The following is a 25,572-nucleotide window of genomic DNA, read 5'->3' as shown; positions in this document are numbered from 1 at the left end:
TTAACTCTCTCTTCGACTCTTACGCGAAACTTCCGTAGCGAAGCCAACAAACAATCTCAGATGCTTTGAGCAAGTTATCACGCGCTCCTCTATGCTGTCATGCTTTTTTAACTTGCTCCGGTAAACCACCAGTTTACGGACTCTTCGTGTTAACCTAGTAATTTGGTAACTTCATCTGTCTTGCAAAGTTCCATTATTATCAAGATGTTTTACAATAGAAATTAGATTACATGTTATGCAAGTCGTGTGTTAATTGTTCCAATATCGATTAATTAACGTTGAATTAACAACTGATTATTCCTTCTTCGATAGCTCTTCTTATAAAACATATACACTGAAGATGAAGATGTTAGAATCACAAGATTCACACAATTCAGCTTTTTATATTAGTTTCTCCCAAATTAGTAATAAAAAAAAACACACAAAATTCGTAAGATTGAGTTAATCGGGATGATTGACGTAAATGGATGTCGATTGTGCTTGATTCGAGTCGACAGCTCCTTATAAAATAATATTCTTACAAACCTGTGTAACTTGACCTATTAGCTTATCGTTACAAAACAGACCGTTTGAGGAGCGAATTGCTGCCAGTGGGAAATATTGTCGACGGTAATACGATTCCCGCGGTCTCCGCTGCTCGCCGTCATTTCCTCTCTTGTTTTCGCGAAACTTTTCTCGGGGGACGTAAATTGATTTGTCGGCGTAAGAACTCTATGTCCGACAGCGCCTTTAGTACGAGATAAACGTCAACATTGCCGCGCAGGAACCACGTCGTTTATACTTCGTGACTTCCTTCACGTGATCGTGGCTGGAGCGCCTTCTTTCCTTGCGTTTCCGCTCTTTCTGGAGACGCGTTTGTACTTCTCCGCTGCTGGAAAAATCTCTGGACGTGTTACTACCGGTAATAAAATTTCCTCAGACATATATGATGGTACTGTACCTTTTCTCTCATGCTTGGTCATCTGACTCTTCGATTCTGCTTCGGTTGTCCTGAATTTTTTTGCGAAGTAGATATGTTCCATTTATAGTTGAACTCCTTTCTTTCCGTCATTTTCGCTAAGAATATGTAGCTCGAACAAAGCTAAACGTTACGATGAACTATTATAAATATTATTATTAGAAATAATATTATGTATTATTTTCATTGAAGGTTTAATTAAAACAATTATAATTTGAAACTCATTTTACATGAAGATGAATCCATAATTAAGAAAATAGATGATATAGAGAGTATTTTAGTAATTTATTGACATAGCGAAAAATTAGCGCAAGATATCCTCTATTTTTTCCACGTAATTACTTTCAAACTTCATAATTGAAAAAAATATTCTAGATCAAAATATCTCTATTTCAAAAAACACATGTTATGATATTATAATTGTTTTAAATTACTGTTATAACTCACTACTTTCGAAAAGATAAAACACGACATTTCTACTCTCTCTCTCTCTCTCTCTCTCTCTCTCTATATATATATATATATATATATATATATATATATATAATTTACATGTAAAAGAATATGAAAATTTTAAATATTTTTTCTACGAACGAATTTAATAACTGTGATGATATTGTAATAAGAAGTTTAAAAGAGATTTAATATGGAAATTCAATTTTCATGTCCAATAAATAAATTGATATTTCTTGATGACATCAATTTTTATAAATCTATCTTGTGAGAAAAACTTATCATGAATATACAAAAGCTTTTAGTTTTGTTACAAAACTGAAAGTTACCATAGTGAATATATTTGCAATGTACTGCCCATAAACTCGAATAGTAAAGAAGTTCCAATTTTCTGCCTTGCAAGCACCTAAAGACTTGCTTCCCCGCCGCATAATTCTTAAGCTTGCACTATATATATATATATATATTTGCTCGTTCGTTTAAGTGCGTATATTTCTTTATATGTAGTCCAAGTACTAGCCAAATCAATTTATATAAAATTGAATTCCTATCTTATATTTGTTTTCTAAATAGATAGGTGAACTTAATTTTTTAAATTTGAAAATTTTTTAACTTCTTTTGAATTCTAATTGAATTATAATATCATATTTTATATCAATTGCGAAATACATAAATCAAGATTGTGTGTATGCTAGGTTAAAAAATAAAGAAATTTAAGAAATGTTTGTTTAAAAGAAAGGGAAATGTTTTTGTTATAAATTCAATAAATCCATTTTATTTTACAAGCTTTGTGTACCTTTCCATTTATTTTTATTTGCGAAACTCTCCATGGCATTTGAAAGTTTGCGAGGAAAAAGAAAAAGCCTATTTGATGTTATTTTTTTTCTTGCGTAGAAGCTTGATATAATGTAAAAAATCTCTTCAATAATTATGCTCCGAATATCCTGGCAACGCACGAAAAGAATTTTACAATTTTGTACACAATTAAGTTTGCATACGCTTTTAATTTTATATCAAATTTTCTAAAGGAATTTTTATTCTAAAAATATTGCAAAGAGCTCTCGAACTAATTAATCTCTTTTTCTCTAACGTGTGTAAGTTTAAACAGAGTATAATAAATGCGTTTTAATACAATAAAAAGCATACGGAATGCAAGAGTCTTTTATAAAGTTATAAATTGCAAATCTGTAGCAAAAATAAAGAAAAACTCTTACGCTCGGTAATCATGCGCGATTTGCGACCGCCTTTTGTAACGTAAGTACATTGTTCTAAAAACAAAATGACTCGTAAAGTCGATGTCTTGTCGCCCCGCTTTACCCGTAATGGCACGAATGATTATATCTCGACTAAATGTTATTAAATAGTTCGGAAAAATCGCGGTTCTGTTTCATCCATCTCTCGACGCTTTCTCGAATAGATATATCTCAAATGTGCCATTTTTCATTTGAGTTAAATATAACTCATCTTAATTTGCAGTACCTTCAGGTCCTGTAAATTTATAATTCTCTATTCTATGATAGCCCGCAAATTTGGTTAATGTAAAAATAAATTCATTTTCCACGTATTATCAAATGTAATAGACATCTCGCCATTTCACATATTTCAAGCGTTATGTCTTTCATTTAATTTTAACGCAATTTATTCTCATTTGTGGTTTTTATTTCTTAATTTTAATTCCATCTTGTTTACAAAAAAATTGGTTTTAAAATAAATACCCTGCATATTATTAAATAAATATCATTAAATAAATTCTCACATGTTATAAATAAACAATATTTCTGATTTTTTACGTTAAATGTAATTTAAATGTATCTCTCTGTTCATTAAAAATATATATATTTAATATAATTTAAAAATTATTCCTATGTTTTTTAAAGTTTATAATTTAGTCTACATATAACAGTTAGTCCGCAACTGAGAATTCAATTATAAAAATAAATTTCTATGTAACATGTCTCTTTCACATTCGATAAACGAGAAAGAGAAAAAAAATTTTAATTTAATATACATATATACATGTGCATATTGTAAAGTCACAATGTAGTAATATTAGTTAATTAATGGATATTATCTTAAATGAAATATCTCCAAGCAACCTCTATATGTAACAGCAATAACTTTTCTGTGTTTTATTTTATTTTTATTATTCATACGATTTATATGATTTTAAAACGAGTCTGCAATTTTTGTTTCAGAAAGAACAGTCGAATGACCAGATGGTAGTACTGCAAAATGCGAGCCTTCACGCCAGTGGCGAATACAAGTGCGAAGTTAACGGAGAAGCGCCAAACTTTAACTCGGTTAGCGGCAAGGCGAACATGGAGGTCATAGGTGAGTGGACTGGTGTCGCGTTTAATTAATAATGCTTTGAACACGGCCGTACCGTCGTCTCCTCTTTGGTAACTCGACTAAAGACTACGATGTGGTCGAGTTCGGTAGCAATGTACCGAAAGGAAGAGAGGAAGAGAGAGATAGAATCCATCCTTGTGAAGAAACGAGAAACTGCGAGTCGAGACCTGTATCATATCCTTCGTAATGTTCCATTATCCTTGAAGGTGGAACGAATCCCTTTCACTCTAACCATGAATACCCTATCGCGTTTACACGTTCATGTGGTTACTATAGACCGATTAGTTCGCAAAATTAACGGCAACTCTATCGAAGCGTTAGCGATATCGGATTACAGCGTTGTGTAAGTTCGCAAGTGCCACCGAGACCTGGTATTGCTCGCAAGACAATTTACCAGTCAGAGAATGCCGCAATTATCGAGTAAGATTCGTCTTATTGGAAACGTAATGGAACTAAATGAATCGTGAATATAAAAGATAATTGTGTACTAGTTTCGAAAGAAAACATCAATATCGGAAGCACAATTTAAAAGAAATCGGATAGTACAATTTAAAACTTTGGTTCTAATTGATGTTAAGGGTTGTAAACTGAGAAGATCGTAATTATAAAAGCAAAATTATATTTTCTTCTCACAAATTGCCTGTAACATTAAATTTCACATTTGTCTCTGGAAATTAAAATTTCTTAACACGTATTGCAAATTATTGTATTATTAGAGGCAAACTATTAAAATTATTTTAAAAAAACATTGTTTTAATGAACAAAATAATAATGGAAAACATTGGTAAATTTCTGTTGACCACATGCGATTAATTTCTCTTTTAATTTTAAAACTACATGTATTTATCATGTATTTCACATTTTTTCGTTACCTTCCTCGTAAAATATAAAACAGCTATATAATCGCTTCATTGATTAGATGGACAAACAGATAATCGTTTGCTCCAATGACCAGTTCAAGCGGGTAAACGAATAACGGTTTGATTGATTAATCGTTCAGCTCTTTATTTGATTGCGCCATCCAACATACAATGCGTACGTGTCCATATGGAGTTACAAATTCATCAATAATCTGTGCATGAAAACGTCATCTGCCTTTTTTGTTTGTCTGCTATTCTTTTGTTATTTGATCTCCATGCAACTTGATTTCTGGACGCGTTTTCATCAGCATGATATACAACAAACTATAGATCCTGCAAATATGGTACATTTATCCTCAAACAAAGCAAGTATACGAAGTAGTAAATGGAGAGACAAAATCCGATAACAACGCGCAATATCCGCTGACAACATAATCGTGCTAATTCTCCTTTCAAAGATTAGCATCTCCGATTGTTGATGACGCGACACATGATTCCTACACGATGTTTCGGACATTGACCAATCAATCCACGGCGGATATTCAATCCAAACGGTCGTGCGCGTAGATGCGTATGCTGTTCTTATCAGGATCAAAGGAAGCGTATCTAATTATCTTGAGCATACGCTAGACAAGGTATCTGTTGCAATAGGATTATCATACGGTCAAAGTGGGCGGTACGATAGTACCATAGTGGCTCCGAGCTAGATATTAACTCACCTCAATGTAGGCGGTTCGACAACGAAGATAGGCACGATTATTTGCCCGCTATTGGCAAAATATAATCGCCTTATAATTATTTCGTCACAACATATTATCGTTTGCAAACGAATTGAAAATTCGCGATGAATAGAATTCGTGGGTAAAGAATGTGTTCCGATGAACGGATTTTGGAATTTTTATAGAAAGAAGATATTGTCGAATGTAAAATGCAATGAATGAAATGCATTTATTCTTCACTTAATTCTCCAAAGCTTATTCATTTGTGCGAAAGTGTCACGTTGCATTACAATAAAAACGTTAAAACGAAAATAATTTCGCACATGTTGTTAATAATTCACAATAATGGAGATATATATATTAAAAATACATATAATTCGCGCCGAAGAAAGACAGAGAGAAATGTATTAATAGAATTAATAATTATATATTTTATTTTGGTGCACGAAAAATACAAAAGCACGTCATAATATGACGAAAGAGTATTGAAAAAAGTTGACTGAAAGCACGATTAATTTTTATGTCATATAAATATCGTATTGCAAATATTTTGATATCGGTGAGCTGAAATAAAATTTCTGATACAGTTGTGTTATATATAAGGCTTATATGCATTTATAATATTATTTCGCGAGACGAATACTTAAGGAATATCAGACAAACGATATTAAGTTGTCGCGTCAAGGGTGATTGGCGAGAGGGTTTATCGTCCGAATTCAATTTGCACGTCTTTTGATATCGCTGAAACGATGAAAGGCACCGACTTGTGAAATATTCTATCGCTAATTTTACTTTTAAAAGACCACATCGCATTTCTCGTCTTATCCGCATCCCAGTCGAATGAAGGAAGGCGGGAATGGACGCGTGCTCTTACTCGCGTTTTCGCGAAAGGCAGGAAATTCAACCGAGTGGTTTGCGCGAGGCGCGATCGGTGAACGGACGTTAAAGTTTAAGGGTGCATAAAGCCGTCGAAACGCGATAAATATTACGGCGTCGTAAGTCCTAAGCCGTAACTGGGCGCCGTCGACGCCGCTTCGGACCAAAGGAGACGAAAAGAGAGAAAGAGGCTTGGAATGCTCGCACGAGAGCAAGCGAGATGATCGCTGGGAGTTGGAAGAAGGGTGGTTGGACGAGGGAATTTTAAGACCGTTGTAGGAGCTCGTCGAGGAGGCTGTCGTCGTGCCAAGTTTCGTCGGCCTGTCGGCTTTTCGTCTCCCACTGCATCTTTGCGACGAAATTTTCTCCCTCGCGTTGGCTCGCGCAAAAATCGATAACCAGCGTTGTTCGCTTCGCGACTTCTCGCTCGCAATGCGACGAATTTGAAGCTCCAAGTGTGCCGTTTGCAAACATTATCAAGAAAATTGAACGCAATCATATAAAAATAAAGTATTTCATTACTTATCGTACAAATACACAGTATCGGTTAAAAGTATCGCATCACTTATAGAAACAGGAAGGTTATTACTTTAATGAACAAAAAAAATATATAATTATCACAAAATTATATCTTATCGCTGTTATTTTATGCTTTAATATTAATTAATGAACAAAAACACCTAGGGATAAAAAGACTTATTCATTTTGCGATACGGATTTTTTTGTATTTTTAAGGGGTAATGTAATCCTTTTGATCTCGATACTGTTAATATAATACAAAGTTAAAATCACGTTTTAACAATAGTAACAAATCCAATTATTTTTTTCACTATAGCATGCCGTAAAAACAGATGTCTAATTGTGTTTCCGTAGTTAATCGTGCTCCATTTTTGTCTAGCTCTCGCATTTTTTTTTTTTTATTCCTCGTCTCTTCTCGGTAACATGCGAATTCGATTCGTGTTTCCGTCGTCCAGTGCGTTTCACCAAGAGCAAGCGAGCGTGAGTTATTTGAATTTACTTTCGTGCTGTATATCGGTTAGACGGTAACTTTATTGCCAAACGTTAATAAAAAATGCTAGAAGTTAATTGTGTGTTTTCACAACGTTCTCCATATTAACAATTATTCATCTTTTATTGCATGAGAAAGTTTTTTTAAAATATTATAGTATTTTAAAGTTAGATAGTATTTCAAAGTTGTTAGTATTTCAGAATTATACTATTTTAAATATATTTTTAATTAATTTTATATTTAATTATATTATTTCAGAATTTTTTACTTTTATGATATTATTCACTAATTTTTCTAACATCTATATTATAAATGCAATAAATTTAAAAAAAAAAAATGAAAAGAGTCTTTGTATTATGTATTTTCTCTAAAAGTAAATGTTTTTCTTTTTTCTTATATTTTACACATTAATCTTACTTTATCAAATTAAATATTCAAAATAACAACATTTGTAATATTCTTTTATGAAAATAATTTTCTTTAGTAATTTTATTAATTTAATACATGAATAATGATAACATCAACTGAAAAAAAAAAATATATATATATATAATGATATTGATTATATATATAATTATATAATGAACTGAAAATAGAAACGAGCAAAGGACATTCGCTGCAAACAATATTTCCGGCGGAAACGCCAGTCGAATAGATAGACAGGGACTTTATTATAAGATCCAAAATGACCGCGTTGAATATTCCGAACGAAGTGTCACGATGGCTTTGAAAGCTTATCGAAAAGCTATACTTTTATTATGATAATGTTCGAAAGTGATTTTGATAAGAACCATCCGGTCGTCTCAGATTAACTTTTATAAGCAATCGAATTTAGCTATAAAAAAACGCGTACACACTAAAACCGAATTTAACTATAATCAAGAAATTATATGCGTCTTGTATTTATAATGTTATCAAAGATATAAAATATATAAAAAATAAATAATTCTTTAAATATATATTATTGAGAATATATTCATAATCTATCATCTATAAATTGAGTCGATATGATCTTTTCAATCATTTCAATTCTATCAAACCTGATTAAAAAGGTTATTGTTAATATCGTTATTACAAAAATTTAATGAAAAAAAATTTAAATATTACAAAACTTATTTCTGTACCATTGCAAAAACATTTTTATTTGATATATTTTGTAATATTTTTAGATATGTAAAAAAAAGAAAAAAGATAGCAAAAAATATATGCTGTACTTTAACATTTTATAAATATATGTGAAAATAAAAGAGAAAGACTTAAAACTAAATTAAATTAAAAATTAGTTTTAATTAAAACTAGTCAAAAAGTTTTAGATAAACTGCATCAAGCTGTTGAAACTAAGGGGAAAAAAGAGGAAGCATCGATTTTTTTATGTAGAAAAACATTCTTATCTAGGAGAAAATATACATGTCAAACAAATATGCGTACTGCTCCAGCCATCGTCCATAAATTTCGCGAGTGTTTCCCAAGCGAGCGCATCTAATCCCCGATGCATTCTTATGGAGCTCACCTTCTCGGCTTCGGCTATTAATCGTGTCTACGCGACGGCGCACCGTACGGCCGCTTCATTATGGAGAACATTAACGTGAGGCGGCACGTATACGCCGAAAAATTTAAAATGCACGAGATCTAAAGCTCGGTTAATAAACGCGTTTAGTGGTAGTAAAACTTCTTGTTAATGGCGCGGCCGACTTTATACGCTTTACCGCGCAAAGTTCCCAAAGGACGAAGCTGCTTTTTATGCCGTCGAAACAATGTGGGATTTGATATAAATGTCTTGGGCAAATAAGATCGAGATAAACGATCGTACTTTAAGAATTTTCTCTTTATTCCTTTATTTTTCATATCAGAATGTCTATTTGAATAGCATAAATTTTAATCTTTTGAGAAAGATTATTTTAACTTATAATTACACAGAGAAAACAAGATTCTCTCTCTCTTTCCAGTTTTTAAAATGTGTATAGCAGTATTTATAATAGATAATACGTACGTGTAATCAATTTAAAAATAAAATGCCATTTTGTTTTTAAAATAAAAATAAACAACGTATAATTGATTATATTTCTCAAATAATTGATCGTATATGAATCTAACAATTTTCTCAAATTGTTGCAGCGGTATCTCAGGAAAGCCCAGCGATAACGGGGCAGGAAAAGACGTATGCGAATGGCGACGTGCTCGCGCTGAATTGTACCAGCGGCAAGTCCCATCCTGCCGCGCAACTCAAATGGTTCGTTAATGGCGAGCAGGTGAGTAATCACTTTTAAACATTTCTCGAAAAGTACTTTTCGCAGCATCGGAAGGGGAAGATTTCGCAAAGTAGAAGCATCGCTCGTAAACCGAATCTTGTACCGAATCGTTTCGGCCAAAGTAACATGGATAAAAATAAAGTAGAATACGCGCGCGCACATGACAGGGAGAAAATGGAATATGACGATCGATATCGTATTATTGTATCTTTGTCGGTTGAAAGCGTTTGCAACAGCGACTCGCTGCCGTACGGGTGACCAAGCTTCGTACAAAATCCGTAGAACATATATGTATAGCGTTAAAGCTTGGAAATAGCACCAGCAACGTAGTCCGGTGAAGCGGTCACGCGTCGAGGTCGGATGGTGTTGCATCGGGGATAGTATTGGCGAGATCCGGACGGCGTGAAAAGCGAGCGAGGAAAGGGAAGAGCGAGCGGCGGGCAAGCTGATTTCACAGTAAGCCGACTGAGAGAGAGTTGGGCCGTCGCGGCGACGTAGCTCGATTTCATCGCGCAAGCAACGGCGACGCTTGATGAGCCAAAGCTCTAATTAACGGCCGGCGAAACGGATCCCTCGTACAGTAACATCGACCACCACTGAACACCGCTGTTCAGCGCCTTCCAATGCGCGTCGTATACCGGTGTCGCACGGTGATTTTACTCCCGCTTTCCATCTCTCGTTTCTATCCAGTCAACTCCAAACTTCTGTTTATAACCTCGCGGCGAGCATCGCGAATCGAATTGAAGCGAATCGGAAGCGTAAAGGGACGAAGGCCCGAAGGGACGCGACGGGAAAAAGACCACGACTCTCTCATTAATCCAGAGCGTACAATAAGAAAGGGCCAATTTGCGTTTGGTGGAAGAAGAGCGACCGGAGCGAGAACGAAGATTCGCACGAGAATTCCCCGCTTAATTGTTATCTCCTGCTTGCCGCACGATAATCCCAGATGAATTCAGAAAAGAGCGGGCTTTATTCTTATCCTATCCGTTCACTTTGCTCGTGTTTTTAAATCTAGCACGCCTAGCACCGTCTGTCGTTCGTCGATGTCTGTTTTTCGCGCACTGAGAACAGACACGTTCGATAAATCGAGAGAGAAAGAGAGAGAGGGAGAGTTTTATTCGGCGTGGGGAATTTTTATTTCTCTCGTTTCACGTTATTATTACAAAGTTTCCATTCTCTCGTCACGAATAATTCAATCCTCCTATCGCTCGAGGCCATCGTAGCTTCTATCGCATGCATATTGATGTATCGTTATCGGCTGCCGAGGGAAGAAAACGCGGACATACTCTTGGCTCGGGGCGAGAATAAGGAAGAAATTCGCTAAAATCATCTGGAGGGAATGCCGAATATCTTGGCTCCGGTTTTTGACCGGAGCAGACTCGTAATTATTTTCATCCTACGGAGAATAATAGGAACAATTAAATACGCTAGGGAGAGATGCTATAGATCCAAGTTCCAAAGAGAATATTAATCTTATCTCGAGCAGAGAAGGCAAAGGATTACAACAATCGTAACTTACGCGGGATAAAAAATTACTAACAGTTTCTTTTCTGTTTGCAATCTTGAATAAATTTATGTATATATGTAAAATAAGTAGACCGGATTATAATTGGATTGTGTTTCTCGCAAGATTTTCTTCCGATGTTGTAATACCGAAAATATGAAATCGCGTATTCAATTTGATACATAAGAAGGGCTACTTCTTTTAAACGAAAGACTATTCACTGGCTGTGATGAGCAGAGACGGAACGTAGAAAGTGTCGATAAACTCGGGGCTTACGTTGAGAATAGGCAAATGGCGTAGCGTAAAATGCTTTCCGGTGAAGCTTTAAAGAGTTAAAGATTACGCCAATATAACGAGCGATGCTTCTTTAGAGCTTCTTTACAGTGGATCGCATGCGGCGGCGCCAAAACTTTCTCTCTTATCTTTTGGATTCCGGCCTTCCTTTTCCGCGGAAACATACCCCCACCTCTTTTACCCCGTTTTCCCTTCGAGAAAACTTTGCAACGTTCCCAACGACGTCCATTAGAAGTTGCGCGAGTTTAGTATAGCACTTAACAAGTAATATTGTTTCGGAAATGTTCGTGTCGCGAGACTCGAAAAACCTGTTAACGCGAGTCAAGTAATCTTGCGAAGGGAAAAAGTTCGATCACTCGCCAACTTCGGAAATATGTCGCGGATGAGCAGCATATAATGGAAGAATCATTGTCGTTATAAAGTGACGAAAAGATCGTAGAACCGATCAAATTGGTTTCTGCGTTGAAAGATCTGTTACCTTTGTTTCCTTCTCGGGCATACTCGTGAATTCTTTTTTCTGTTTTAATTTTACGTTTGCAATCGACAGATAAAAACTTTACATTTATTCATTTTTAATTTCGCATGTGACTCTATTTAATTTTTAATATTTTAACCTCTTTAAAAGAATATTGGTATACATATGCGTACATTAAAGCGCATAAAATTCTTTCAGGAATAATTAAATACACAATGACCATATATAATATATTATTTTTTTCAGAGGTTTTAAGTACTCTCCAATTTTTTTCTGTTTTATTTAATAATTGTGTAAATATTTTGGTAAAAAAATATAATTGAAAAAAATGATAAAAAAGTTTTTTCCAATTTCAGTAAATTCGTCTCCAAAGAGCTTAAATTAAATATCACTGTTAACAATTATTAACAAGTTATTCAGTTTCATGATTTATTTATCTTCAAATAATTGTATATATATATATATATATATATATATATATATATTTATTTATTTATATGCGTGTGGATTTTATCAAACAAATTTTAATTAATTTTTTGATAAGTATGAACTAAAAAATAAATCGAAAAAAATATCGTATCTCTGAAAATTAAATAAAAAAATAACTTTAAAATTGCATATATTCTAGTTTTTTTTATTATTATCCTAATTACACACAAAAAGATAAAGTCAGTGTGACGCGTCATAATCATTCACGAGAAAAAGCGAGGGCAGCTGATTTCCAGATCGCTAACCTCGTAATAGTCATGCGTCTTTCAACCCTTTATCGTCAGGTCGTCGTATAAAAGCAGCGAAAATGGCACCACTCAAGGATTGCCATATACCGGTTGAACGAGTATTTTTATGAATTATGTTGCTGTAAAAGCAAATGCCATTGTGGCTCGTAGCATCATTGCGAAACTACAATGAATATTATATGTTCACGATCGTTTGCATCTGCGAGGATAATAGATCAAGGATTACTGTGCCGAGTAAATATTATTAGCCGGTGCATAAAAGCTAGCTTCCTTTCAAACGTCCATTTCGGACGAAATATATTCCGCAATAATTAATTAGTTTATATATTATATATTAGTTAGTCTTTACGATAATTTTGGTTTTTATCTAAACGAAAATATACGTATATTGTATATTTGTTTATGATTATAGAAAGCTATAAGTTATCATTAGAGCTTATTTTTCAATCGAAAATCATGAATTATCGATCAAAAATACGCTAGAGGTTTCGATAAATAAGCTAATAAGAGAAGGAAAAGGTAACTCGCGCAAAAGATTGCGTTATTTTTTATAAAATAAAACTCGCTTGTATTTCGATGGAACACAAATACAAGGAGAAAAATCTAAATTGTAAGATTGAAGAAAATTGTTGGCGTTATATACACATATATATACTATAATTCAGTAGAAAAAGAGATGTGATCAGAAATGATGGCAATTGCAAATCGCAGTGGATGCAATTAACAGACTCAGCAACATCCGAGTAATTTAAAAATGATTTAATTTCTCGGCTTTTAAATTTTCTTATCTCTTTTCGTTGTTACTTTTTATCGAGCACACGTTAAGACAAACTGCCGGACGACAATTGTTCAAAGATAAATATATAAGTGCGCCGTAGATATGCCAGGAGAAATGATAAAATTGCATCGTATTTTTGCACAAAGTGGAATATATGCAGCCAAATGTACAGAGTAGCGTATCAGGAACGAGTGTGCTTTCGCTGTACAAAGAGACATACGGTGCTCGGCAACAAAAATCAGAGACAAGGAAGCATTGTAGAATTCATAAGCGATGCAGAAAATACGGAGCGAGCGCGTTAAAATTTATTGATAATATGCCGAAACAATATCAAGCCGTTGAAATATTTCAACGTAATGGCCGCCGGATCTTTGTCATTCTTGAAATACCGGCATTCCTTTTGTACATCATCAGCATTCTTGCCTCGAGACGCGCTTATCCATCCGAGGCGAGGCTCGACTTATCCTCGACAACATTCAAACGAAACCCAAACTCGTCCCTTTCACCCCATTTGCGTAATCGTGCCACGGCAATCGCGCGATTTCGTTACCTTAATTACGAAATTCTGCACTTCAAACGAGCGTCGACGTCGAAACTTCCGACAAAGTTTCGTCTGTCAACTTTCGCACGTTCCGCACCGTTGCCCATCTTGCTCAACGCGTATACACGCACAGGCGGTGCCAAAGTTTTTCGTTCATGATAGAAATATTTAAGAGTCTGTCCTGTGTGCACAGTCGCATAAAGTTCAACTCGCACGTGCACACGCGAAATTACAGTCATAAGGTGGTTTATTAATAGGGGGTGACAAAGTCGAGCCTCGATTTTCGAAGATAAACGGGAGGACACACAAAGTCCTACAGAATAAAATTGGTAGAACGAGAGGGAAAAGACGATGCGGAATAAGCGAGCAGAATTGTCGTCGAGGCAAAAAAATGGAAATTTTAGTCGCATAAAGTACGACATACGGTATAAAGAAAGACTGAAAGACTTGAAAGACTTGAATTACAAAGCGATGTCCGTATATCTGGCTGGTTGCATAAAGTCAAGACACGAATACGACGAATCTGACAAACGCGTTTGAAGAAATGTTGGAAAGTATCATTAATACATTTCACCGCGCGTTATCTTTTACCGTAATAAATATTAATCATAAAAAGATGCCTTCGCGCCAACTACGTACGTTTCTTTGAGCGACATCATTCTGATATTAATACAGTATAAGGATAAAAAGGATAAAGAACGTTTCCACGATGAATTAGTATTGCAATTTTTGCTACTCTAGATACATTCATGAATTACAAAATTATACGCAGCATTTGATTTATTTATTTATTAATTGAATGATACATAATTTTAACATTACAAATAAATGTGTTGAAAGATATAAAACAAGAGATTTAATCAAAAGTAATAAGTACTAAGCACATATTTGTAGAAAATTTAACAGTAATGTAAAACAGGAGAGTGAGAGAGATAGAGAGAGAGAGGGAAAAAGAGGGGAAAAGTAAATAATCATATGATAAAATTAAAATTTATTAAAATAAATAAGGTTTCCTTTTATATAATATATAATATAATATACGTAATATAAAATAATATACGTAATAATAAAACATATTTCACATCTCTAGCATTTATGTAAAATTTATTCTCATACATGGAAAAATTTATTCTCATACATAGAAAAATAGTTTTTAATCGTTCTATATTTTTCACATTTACTGAGTTAATGACTATAATACATTTACTATATGATTGCAATCTCATATATAATAATGAGAACTTTATCCGCGATACCGGCTGTTGTTTGCCAACACAACTGTTTACATTTAATTCCATTTCAACACGATATCCCGTAATCAAGTTCGCGATAATCTCGAAGCTGTCGCACCGATATTAACTTCGTCTCTAAACGATATTTGTTCGCTGTATCACGTTGCATAATGCACACCCGGTAGGATCAGTGAAATCACGTCGAAGCAACGTGCGGATGCATTATCGAGGCCTGCGGCATCGCATTTACGCTTCCTATTTCCTCTTCGATGTCTTTGCGTTCGCCGAGACGATGCATTCCACGCATCCCTTCTTCTTCCCTCGCATCTTGGCTTTGCGATACTACGTCTATGATTTATTAGATGCATAATTACCTCATACGTATCCTTGCGTCATATGCTCTTGCGATTTATGTCGTCCTTCTTATGCAAGGTTCTTAGTCCCGAGAGAATCTCGATTAATTAACACGGATTAGAAACTGGAATAATAATGTCTCTTAAAAGCGAATATAATTAAAGCGAAGATAACTGTTCTTTTATAGACTAATTTATGCACTAATATATACGACTAATAATATTTTTACACTTTCTTAATAATTTATCAATCTCTTAAAATTAGACGAGCTTTCAAGTTAATTAATTACGTAAAATTATGACTAATCTAAAGTAATTTTGAGTGAGATAATAAAGATTTATTTATAGCACGACAGTCGGTCTATTCATATTCGAAGCTTATAATAGCGATCGATCGATGATTCCATGTTCGGAACTTATTCATTCTTTCCCGATGCTCGAAATCGGAAAGTTACTTTCAATGCAATTGGATTTGGTCGCCGCAAGGGAAAACGTTACTGCAATGAACGATGTTTTTTCCAGGTGAAATCCGATTCGGAAATGGTGTTCGAGCAACACGGACTGTACTCAACGATATCGAGTCTGCTGCTCGAGCTAGAGCCGGGTCATCTCGCAAGCGACAAGATAAACGTCAGGTAATATCGGTTTTTACAACGTGTAGTATATTTCCGTCGTTCGACGTAGCTGTTGCTTATGGCACCTCGGCACATACCCCATAAATATACATCGCGCTTGCTCGCGAGCAGGAGTTCGTTTTACGCGAGTTTCGCGCGATGGAGCGCGATAATTTACCCTTTTGTCTGACCGGCCTAGAAAAACTATCGCGCTCTGACCCCGAAGCATGATCGAATGTCTTGTTGCAGGTGCGAAGCGACGGTGCGATCGAGTCACGACATCAACAACCCGTTCATCGACACGCGCAACACCGAGGTCTTCGGTAAGTTTACATGACGCCACGTACAATGATATATAACCGGTGAATAAATCGGGGCTGAAGCTCGAAGCTTGCGTGGCTACGATAATGATAATTGCCGCGTCTCGTCATTTTTAACTAAATAAATTAAACCCACATAAAAAACGAGAATTTAAAATAACGTTTGATTGATGTATATATATATATAATCTTCATTTTTTAGACGATACACGATAATACTATATTAGATTATATTAGAAACAGAACTCTATGTACAATATACTGTGTGAACATACGAGTAGAAAATCTATTTGCAGAGAAATAGGAGGTTACAATAAAAAATCACTATAAAATTAATAATTGCATTAAAATTTCCTGTTTCTATATATATCATTTTATTAGATAGAAATGCATATCAGAGATGTATGTCAAATGTGCAATAAGATGAGAAATTTAATCTATGCACTTTTTAACTATATATGTAATTTGAAATAGCAATGTCTCGATCTCGAAAATAGATCATAGGTTCAAGAGAAAATTAAATAATTTTTGCACATATGTAGACATTTATTTTTTAAAATTACCATGGATACATATAGTTAAATGATAATAAACAGATGGTAGATCTGAAAATAAAAAGTCAGTGAGAATAAAATTCAATTACACATGCACAAACTTTTTTATATCTATAGTTTTACATTTATACAATTCAATAAGTTATAAATACGATTCCGTCTCGAATTTTATAGAGTATGTAAAATTAGAATCACACACTCTAGCCACTAGCCACTACTTGGAATCGAATGTTTGTATTCGCTATAGTGAGTTCCAATTATCGATATTCTGTTCGTTTCTTTTAAAGCAACTCCACTCGAGGGAATTTATACGCTTTATTATTTCCTGGCATGCGAAATTAGCGTGGGACCTGGCGAGGTCCGGCCAGCTCGTGGAGAGAGCAAGGGTTGCGGAGAAATTAAGACAATAATTTACAACCGTTACCACCTGCTCTCGCGCAACACGGGCTGGCCCGATCGTACCTACGGCTACTTTAATCTTTTCTCGTCGCGTCTCTTCGGATTCGCTCGCAACCGCGCGTCGTTCATTATCGTGTTTAACTTAAATTAACCCTATTTTTCCCTTGAATCCTCCTGCTTCGTCGTCCTTCCTTCGCTTTCCGTCTCTCCTCACCTTCGAAGCCGTGTTATAAGGCAATCGATACATACGGAGCATACACGCAATAAGGGCGAAATTACGGCGATGCGGAAACGCTTCGTTTCCCTTGCACGAGATATCGTCGAGAGAGAAAATCGGAACGGCGAATTCGAAGAGGTGGAGGAGGGTGGGAGGGAAGAGGGGGGAGGATACGTGATTCATCAAATCGTATACAGTGGTGTGTCTCGTATGTACTCGCATTTCCGGCAACGCCCGGCGTGCAACGCGGTTAAATATTTATCAACTAATCCCTCGCGTCACGCAATTCGAGTTACAATAAGAAATTCACGATACGCGCGTGGCGTTACAACGCGTGCATAGCTTGCGTGGGTGTGCGTGTGCGTGCGCGTGCGTGTAGGACATGCGTCGACATATATATATATATATATATATATATATATATATATGTGTGTGTGTCGACGTATGTGTATGTGTATCACGAGAGTTTCACCGCAACATTTTTCGACTCGCTCGATAGACCATAAATCGACTTTTCGTAAACGAGCGCACTCGTTTACACGCGGTGCGATGACAATATTTCGTGGTGATGTAAGCACGCTATTTTTCGTGGGAACGCGCAGACATTCGCTGCTGACCGGTCGTTGAAATCGCAATGGCAGCAGCCGAGCAAGAGGGAGAAAGAGATGCACGCGCGGTGCACTCTCCGCCTGGAGCATCGCGCTTCGATTCGGGTCAATTTTGCCAGAATGAGCCGCCACAGTCGATCAGCCAGCGATTCACACCATTTTGAACGCGCGTATCTCTCTTTTATTAGGGTCACAAAAGTAATCAACGATTTACCGCATTTGTATACGATCGTACATGCCGGTGAAAAATACGTCGAAAAATACGCAACCAGTGGAACACCTGCGGCGGACACGTTTCTCGTATGTAATTTAGAGAGTGTTATTACATGTCGCGCGCTCCATATTCTTGCTAGTTACAGTCGCCGAGTTGTCGGCATTAAAATTCCGGAAACGATTATAGACGGCGAGCGGTGTGTTAAAAATTAAAAGAAAGAAAGAGATAATCGATAATTCGTCCACTTTGCGACGCGATTAACCGAATGAAAGAAAAATATATAGTATATATTGTCGAGAAATTCCTTCGGCTGGAGAGTTATTTCGCGCGCGTGCGTCGCGCGAGTGATTGACGGAAATGAAATTTCTTTCACCTGTATAACAATCGCGATCGGCGGATAAACATTTTCGCGATTCGACAACGACGAGCGATTTTTGAGAATGCGTCACGAGGCCGTAACGATTCATGCATTACGAATGCGTAACGAGAATAATCAAATGCGCGTTAGTCGCGTGTTCTGTCGCGTCACGCCGCGCAATACAAATCCCGCGAGCGGGCGGGTGGGCGGGCGGAGGGAATTACAATGCATATAATACGCGGCATTTGACTAGCTCCGCCGTATAACTACGCCATTGTAAATCGACAAACATTTCGGCGCATACAAACGTGGCTCGCGTTATCGGAATCGTTTTGTGCGGTAACCGCGGCGGCGCCTCGCGTTTAGAAATATTTCAAACGTAAGTCAAGCCAATTCGCGTACATTGTTTAATCATCTCGAGGCGCCTTGGGTAAAATTTCAATGCCGCGAAAAGCCCCGATTTTGTGACCAAAATGAGAGATTAACGTTGAATGATTAACGTATAATGAGTTTTCGCGAACAAGAAGACAACAAGAGGATATATTTCCTTTTTTTAATCCGTAAATAATTCCTGAATTTATTTGAATAATAGCATCGGATGATAACTACACAACATTTGTCACGATCGGTCGCTATTTATCGTAATTATGCATTCAAGAATTATCGAGCATACTCATTGTAATGATGAACGAAATGTGACGAAGAGTCGCATGCTTTTATGGTCGTTAAATATCCCGTTGAACGGCACTCGGCCTAATTAGATAAGTGGGCCTCTCCGAATATCGACCGATGCACGAGACACGGGGGTAAAAGGGTAAAAGAAATAAACGCGAAAGGGTAACGGACACGCGGTGGAGAGCCTCCTCACGCGAGAAAGAGAGAAAGAAAGAGGCAGGCAAAAGGAAGAGGGAAGGAGATAACGTCTGTCGGTGAAGTCAGATCGAACGACACGGACAGGCAGAGAGGACAGGTAAAAAGAGGCAAGGCAAACCGGAAAAGACGCCGAACGACTCGAAGAAATTGCTCTTAACGATCTTCGATTTTCTCATTAGGCGGAATCGTTCTTGGAAGCGCTCTACGCGACGGTCGCTACGCCTCCTGCATTTATCGCCGAGGTAGCTACCTTATAGCTCGAACCTCCAACCAACTATCAGTTTTCTTTCTATCAACGGGACCCACCCCTATCGTCTCCCTGTGTCGCTCCTCTCGTTCTCGCTCTCTCTCGTCCTGGTTTCCCTCCACGCGACTTTTCGAATTATTCCCCCTTTTTTCCTCCCTCGTTCCTTTAACCTAGTCGCTATTTAACTCGGCCACGGCGTCGTCAATCTCGCCAAAGTGTCTGACTTGGCCCCAGCTTTAATTCATTTTAACTGAATAAAATGAATTAAAGCTGGATAACTCTTAAAAAATGTCACTTTAAAACATTGTCGTAATATTTTGTTAATTACGTAATTATGTTTGTGCTATAGAATAAAATATCGTGTTATACATATATTTATTATACGCTACACGAATATATCTATCGCGTTACTAATTTACTAATTTAATACTTTAATAATGAAAATAATGAATTAAATTACATATTTTTTAAAAATTGTAATTATTGTAATATATTAAGTTGCCATTATAAAATAAGACATTAAACCGGCAATTAACATATAATTATTGAATATCAATTTTGCGTTTGCAATTCTATTTTTAAAAAAGTGGAGAACATAAAGCAAAATATAATAATATAAGTAACAAAATTGAAAAATGGAATAAAATTTTAGCGCTAGAATATGAATACCTAGATTTTATCACATACTTTTTTTCGCAAAAATCACAGAAGAGAAATAATAGAAGAGCGATGACACGTTCGAGACAGGTAGTAGCGACCCTCGATCATATACTTCAATGCGTAACTTTTATATGAAAAGCGGAAAGACTATACGCGTAACTTTATTCTTTTCACAAATAATATCGAAACGCAGCGAGAATGAACCGACAATAGCTCCGGCTGGGTTATGTTATATCGACGATATTGTATTTCTCTTTATATTTCCGGAATGAGCTGAATGCCGTTCTCTTCGAAGCGTGAATAGAAATACCGCACATATTCGTTGGCTTGTTCTCGACGAAAAAAAATAGAATATAAAATAACACTCTGAAAAACTGTATCGAGTAGTTAGATGATTTTCAGTAATTCAACAGGACTCTCGAGTTATGTCATATGAATGACTGGTATTGTCTGTCTGTTTACCTTGCCTGAATAGCGGTTACATTGTTTTGCTTTTTCACATGATGTATGACAGTCACGTTGTCACAAGTCTGTAATATTCTTCTTATTTTCTACCGGAAGAAGTAACGAATTCTCGTTGGGCTTTATTGCGGGTCAATCTTTCACCAAAGAGAAAAACAATCGGATTGCTTTATAAAATTTTTATTATAATAAAATATTAACGCAACTGAAAGAGACTGAAAGAGACTGAAAGAGACTGAAAGAGACTCTATTCTGGTTTATTATAATTTCAATGAATTAATGTACCAGGTATGTAACATTTTACATGTACATACATGTACATACGCGTGAGTAGGATACATTTTTATGGTAAAAATATTTTTTTGCGTGACGCATTTTATGACGCTCACTGTAATTCATCATACATACACATGTGACATATTGATTTTTCATTCAATGACCACATTTTTCTTCGTTAGATTTTTACGTGTTACACGTATTTGAATACAGAGTCGGATAAGGACAAAACTAACAACAAACTAAAGAAGCTATCGGCATTGAAAATGCGCAGTAATGTAAGAATAAGGATCATGTTTGTGAAGTCGTTTCATCTTGTTACAAGATGTGTCCAAAAGTTACACGTTACAGTTAAACTACGGCATCTCTAAAGGAAATGAGCTTATCGAGTTGTCTCAAAGCACTCGTGCGCCATGGAAGTAACAATCTCGATTTAGATTATCTCCTATCTGGGGAAAAATTTATAATTTAAAATCTATAATTATTATTGCCTGCAAATCCTGCAAATAAATGATATACGCGCAAGCTTACACAGATCTCTAAACTACGCATTTTTATTAGATATTTTATGTATCCTTATAATGAGCTTTATATTTTTTCCGATTATTATATTTTTTAATTTTACTAAGAAAAATTTGCTTAATTTATGATTTGGCAGATAGACGGATTTATTTTTTAAAATCACATATATACACGAAATAGATTAATATATGTATAATTTTTTATAGAAAAAAATTACACATGCACTTACATACAAAATTCTTATTCATATTTTTTCACGTATGCACTTTATTCATATTATTTCGCACTGATGTGACAACAGAGGATTTGCGACGAGTGATGTTTTTTTTTATTCTATTATATAATTTTTATCTGCGACTGTCTGTAACTGGAATAATTAAATGTCTCTCATACAATTGATATTACATTGTCATTCAAGTTAAAATTAGAATCTTTTCTCCACTAGATGGAAATTCAATTGTCATTAAATCGGACACGAAAATATTATTTAAAAAAAACTTTATAAAAGCAAAATAATAAGACAGCTTGTAATAATTAATTTGTAAATGATAAAAATATATCATTTATACTAGAAATTTTTTTAATAAGCTTTAAATAAATAATTTTATATTATATTGAATATTTTATATTATATTGAATATTTTATATTATATTGAATTTTATATTATATTGAATATTTTATATTATATTGAAATAATTTTATTATATTGAATAAATTGTTAATTTTTCTATTTTAGTTGTGAAATTGTTACTGACAGTCGTATCAAAGACAAATGGAAGAAAAATATCAATCTCTAAGCTTTTCATTCCATCATGTTTCAGTTCAAGGTCTCGCTACCCTGACGACTCCTTCGCTATGTCTGCTGGCAGCAGCGGCCCTACAACGATTTCTGCTGCCCGTGTAATTCCTTCGAAGAGGACGTCGAGACGATTTTAACATGAGAGAAGACAGGGGGAGAGCGATTCATGGAGGAAACAAAAGGCGAGAGGCAAAAGTTTCGTAATGAAAGACAATCATATCTTAATACGGAGCAAACTGCGACGAGAAAAATCGGAGGATATATTAGAATTATTAATCGTTAACAGCGAACAATCCTCGTGATTTTTACGTCGCGGTGCCTTCTCGTTAGAGAAAATATCGAGCTGGTCGAGCATAGATTTGCTCGTCTTTGTTCTCGAGAATACTTTGTGCCCATCTCCCCGACATATATAATCTTAGATAGTTTAATTAATCGCGAAAGAAAGTACGCGACATATAATCGAGTGGACACATCTACGAAATTCTCGCACGTACAAGAAACTCCTTCTCGGCGAGCATCGATTCCGTTGGAGTCGATATCTGCGTCATGATTTGTGAAATCGGGGATTCAAACTCTCGATAATGGGAGGGAACTTTTCTAATTTTTCATCTTGATGATATATTTGGAAAATAAAAGCTTTTCCTTCTACAATTGTAAAATAAATTTTGAATTAAATTCGTCAAATTATAAATACGTTCAATAGAAATGCAATAGAACGTAATATTAGAAATTATTAATGAAATTACAAGATCAAGTTTTGTTTTCTTTATGAATTTGAACCCCAGAAATTTTATTTCACGTATTATATTTCTAATAGTTCAAAGAGAGAAGAGGTGCAGTCAACTGGAATTATAAACGAAAAATGAAATTTTTCGAAAACAAGAACAGTAAGTCTTACTGCTGTAACAGAAATAACATTAGCGAATAACGAGAATTTAAAAAGTGAAATAAAAGAGAATATAACGAGCTAGAAATATATCTGGCAATGTAAATAATGACGTATATTGATTTCCATGTGCAATTTTTATTATGGTGCAATGCCTTTGACATCTACAGTATTTTTTAAACGAAATAATAAGTGTGTGAATTTTATGTTTTGTATTTTTGTATCTGAATTTTTTTCATCTCGTCTATATTTATCTCAACTCGAAAGCATCATCTGAAAATAGAGAAAGAACAACATGTATACGAAAAAAATTTCTCGGGGAAGTAGCTTTAAAAACAACGTATTATCTTTTGCATAAAATTATATAACTTTTATTATGTACAAATTATTTTATGATATATAACTATAAAATTGTGCGATTGTTTGTTGAAAAAATGTCGAGGATGTTGCACCACAAAATTCGAGAATCCTCTCGACGTGATATCGTTGTCAGTGATAATGGGCGCAGCAATTGTCGTCAGAATACAATCATTATCGATTGTATCGTGCAGCGACCGAGTGTAAATATATACAATCCTTAGATAGATAGATACGTTTTCATCGGGCCTCGTCGTAAGCTTCCTTCATTATAATTATAACTTTTAATTGGTACGTGTGTGATTAATATAAGAAGCCAAGAAGAAACTCGAACATCCAATAGATGCTCCCTCTCTCCTTTTAATGCATACGATAATACAATTTTATGCCTAAAAATCCGCTTGAGCAAATTTAAAAGTATTTTGCTATTTGGGTAAACAGTAATGCTTGGGCAAAATCATTTTTAATAATGTGGAAAATTATGATAAGCCTTGAAAAAAAATATATTTATTTTTATATGACATTTGTGTCAAAATGTATGTTAAATTGCCTAATATTAAATTTGCCTATCATTTCGCGTCTGTTTCTAATTTATTTAAGTATTATTCAAGAATTATTAAAATTCTTAAAATATGTGAAATTGAAATTTGATGAGAATGTCAAGGTTAAATAAATTTATAAAACGTGTAATTATAAAATATTAACATATATTTCATTTAATTCTTTTAAGCAAATTTAAAAAAATTTAATTATTTTATTTTTAATTTAATATATGTATTTAATAACGATAATAATTTTTTGGACATTTCCCTACTATAGTATTATTCTAATTTATTTATATTATTTTATATGTCGTGCTTAATTAATTTTAATTATGAATGTATAATACTAACGAATATACATGTTTAAAAATTAAAATATGATAAATTGAAAGTATGATTTCTACAATCATAATCTTATAAAAAATGAAGAAACTTATCGGTCCACTGTTTACCCTATGCATTTGATACTTGCGAGATCGTGCAGAAAATGCGAAACGAACACGAGAGCTATAACGAGAACTGCGTGAAGTGTTTATTTTTTTTGCAATGCAAACATATATATAAACATATACACACAGAACGGTAGCGGCCGCCATCAGCGATCGCGAACGATCGGAAAATATGATTCATACACATAAGCCGATTAATTTGCAAAGTTCAACGTACACACAGCTGACGTGGATATTTATACAGGACTCTCCGTGGAAATGCGTTATTTTTTCACCCGAGATTAATAGTTGTTACATTCCCGCATCCGAATGTGCGTGCCACGATATGTTTTTGCGTGTCTCGCATGTATAGTCGTGTGTGTCGCCACGATCGACGAATCGACATCGCGTGTGTCGCATAATAAATATAATAAAATATCACGCCAGGTTCTCGTAAGAAACGCGAGTATCAACGAAACGTTCTCTCCATTCAAAGAATATCGATATCTCAACGAAGCGGATCTATAATTGAAAGTTGGACATTAATTCTCGCGATAAATTCAGATGAGAGCATATTCATATAGATATTACGCGATTAAGAAACCGCTTATTGAAGCTTAGTGAAAAGCATTTTTGGCAAGGAGAGATTGATTCAATAAATTATTCAAATATCTCTGAAGATTTTCGCGAGTGATAGCAACTCTTTCGCGCTTAATCGTATATACACTAATTTTTCACAACGCACAAAATCCACTTGGAATAGTACGCAGAATTATTTTGTATATCAGGTATTTGAACGCGTAATTTATCTTCGCACGTGTGAAAATTTATTTGTCGTTAGCTTTTTT

General features: G+C 35.0%; 1 protein-coding gene across 1 annotated transcript in view; it reads left to right on the top strand.

Annotated features, from left to right (window-relative positions):
• Nucleotides 1-24,326, top strand: part of LOC105258292 (cell adhesion molecule 2) — an 80,488-nt gene extending 56,162 nt beyond the window's left edge. The window contains exons 5-9 of the mRNA XM_011269458.3: nt 3,607-3,742; nt 9,340-9,473; nt 15,910-16,022; nt 16,251-16,324; nt 22,534-24,326. Coding sequence (XP_011267760.1) covers nt 3,607-3,742; nt 9,340-9,473; nt 15,910-16,022; nt 16,251-16,324; nt 22,534-22,616 — 540 coding nt within the window. The 3' untranslated portion in view covers nt 22,617-24,326. The remainder of the gene's footprint in view (nt 1-3,606; nt 3,743-9,339; nt 9,474-15,909; nt 16,023-16,250; nt 16,325-22,533) is intronic.
• Nucleotides 24,327-25,572: the final 1,246 nt, after the last annotated feature.

Source organism: Camponotus floridanus, unplaced genomic scaffold (assembly GCF_003227725.1).
Source record: "Camponotus floridanus strain SB8 unplaced genomic scaffold, Cflo_v7.5 scaffold2, whole genome shotgun sequence".
In the NCBI taxonomy this organism is placed as follows: domain Eukaryota; kingdom Metazoa; phylum Arthropoda; class Insecta; order Hymenoptera; family Formicidae; genus Camponotus; species Camponotus floridanus.
The sequence above is the reverse complement of the archived record's forward strand: the minus strand, read 5'-3'. Positions and strand labels throughout refer to the sequence as shown.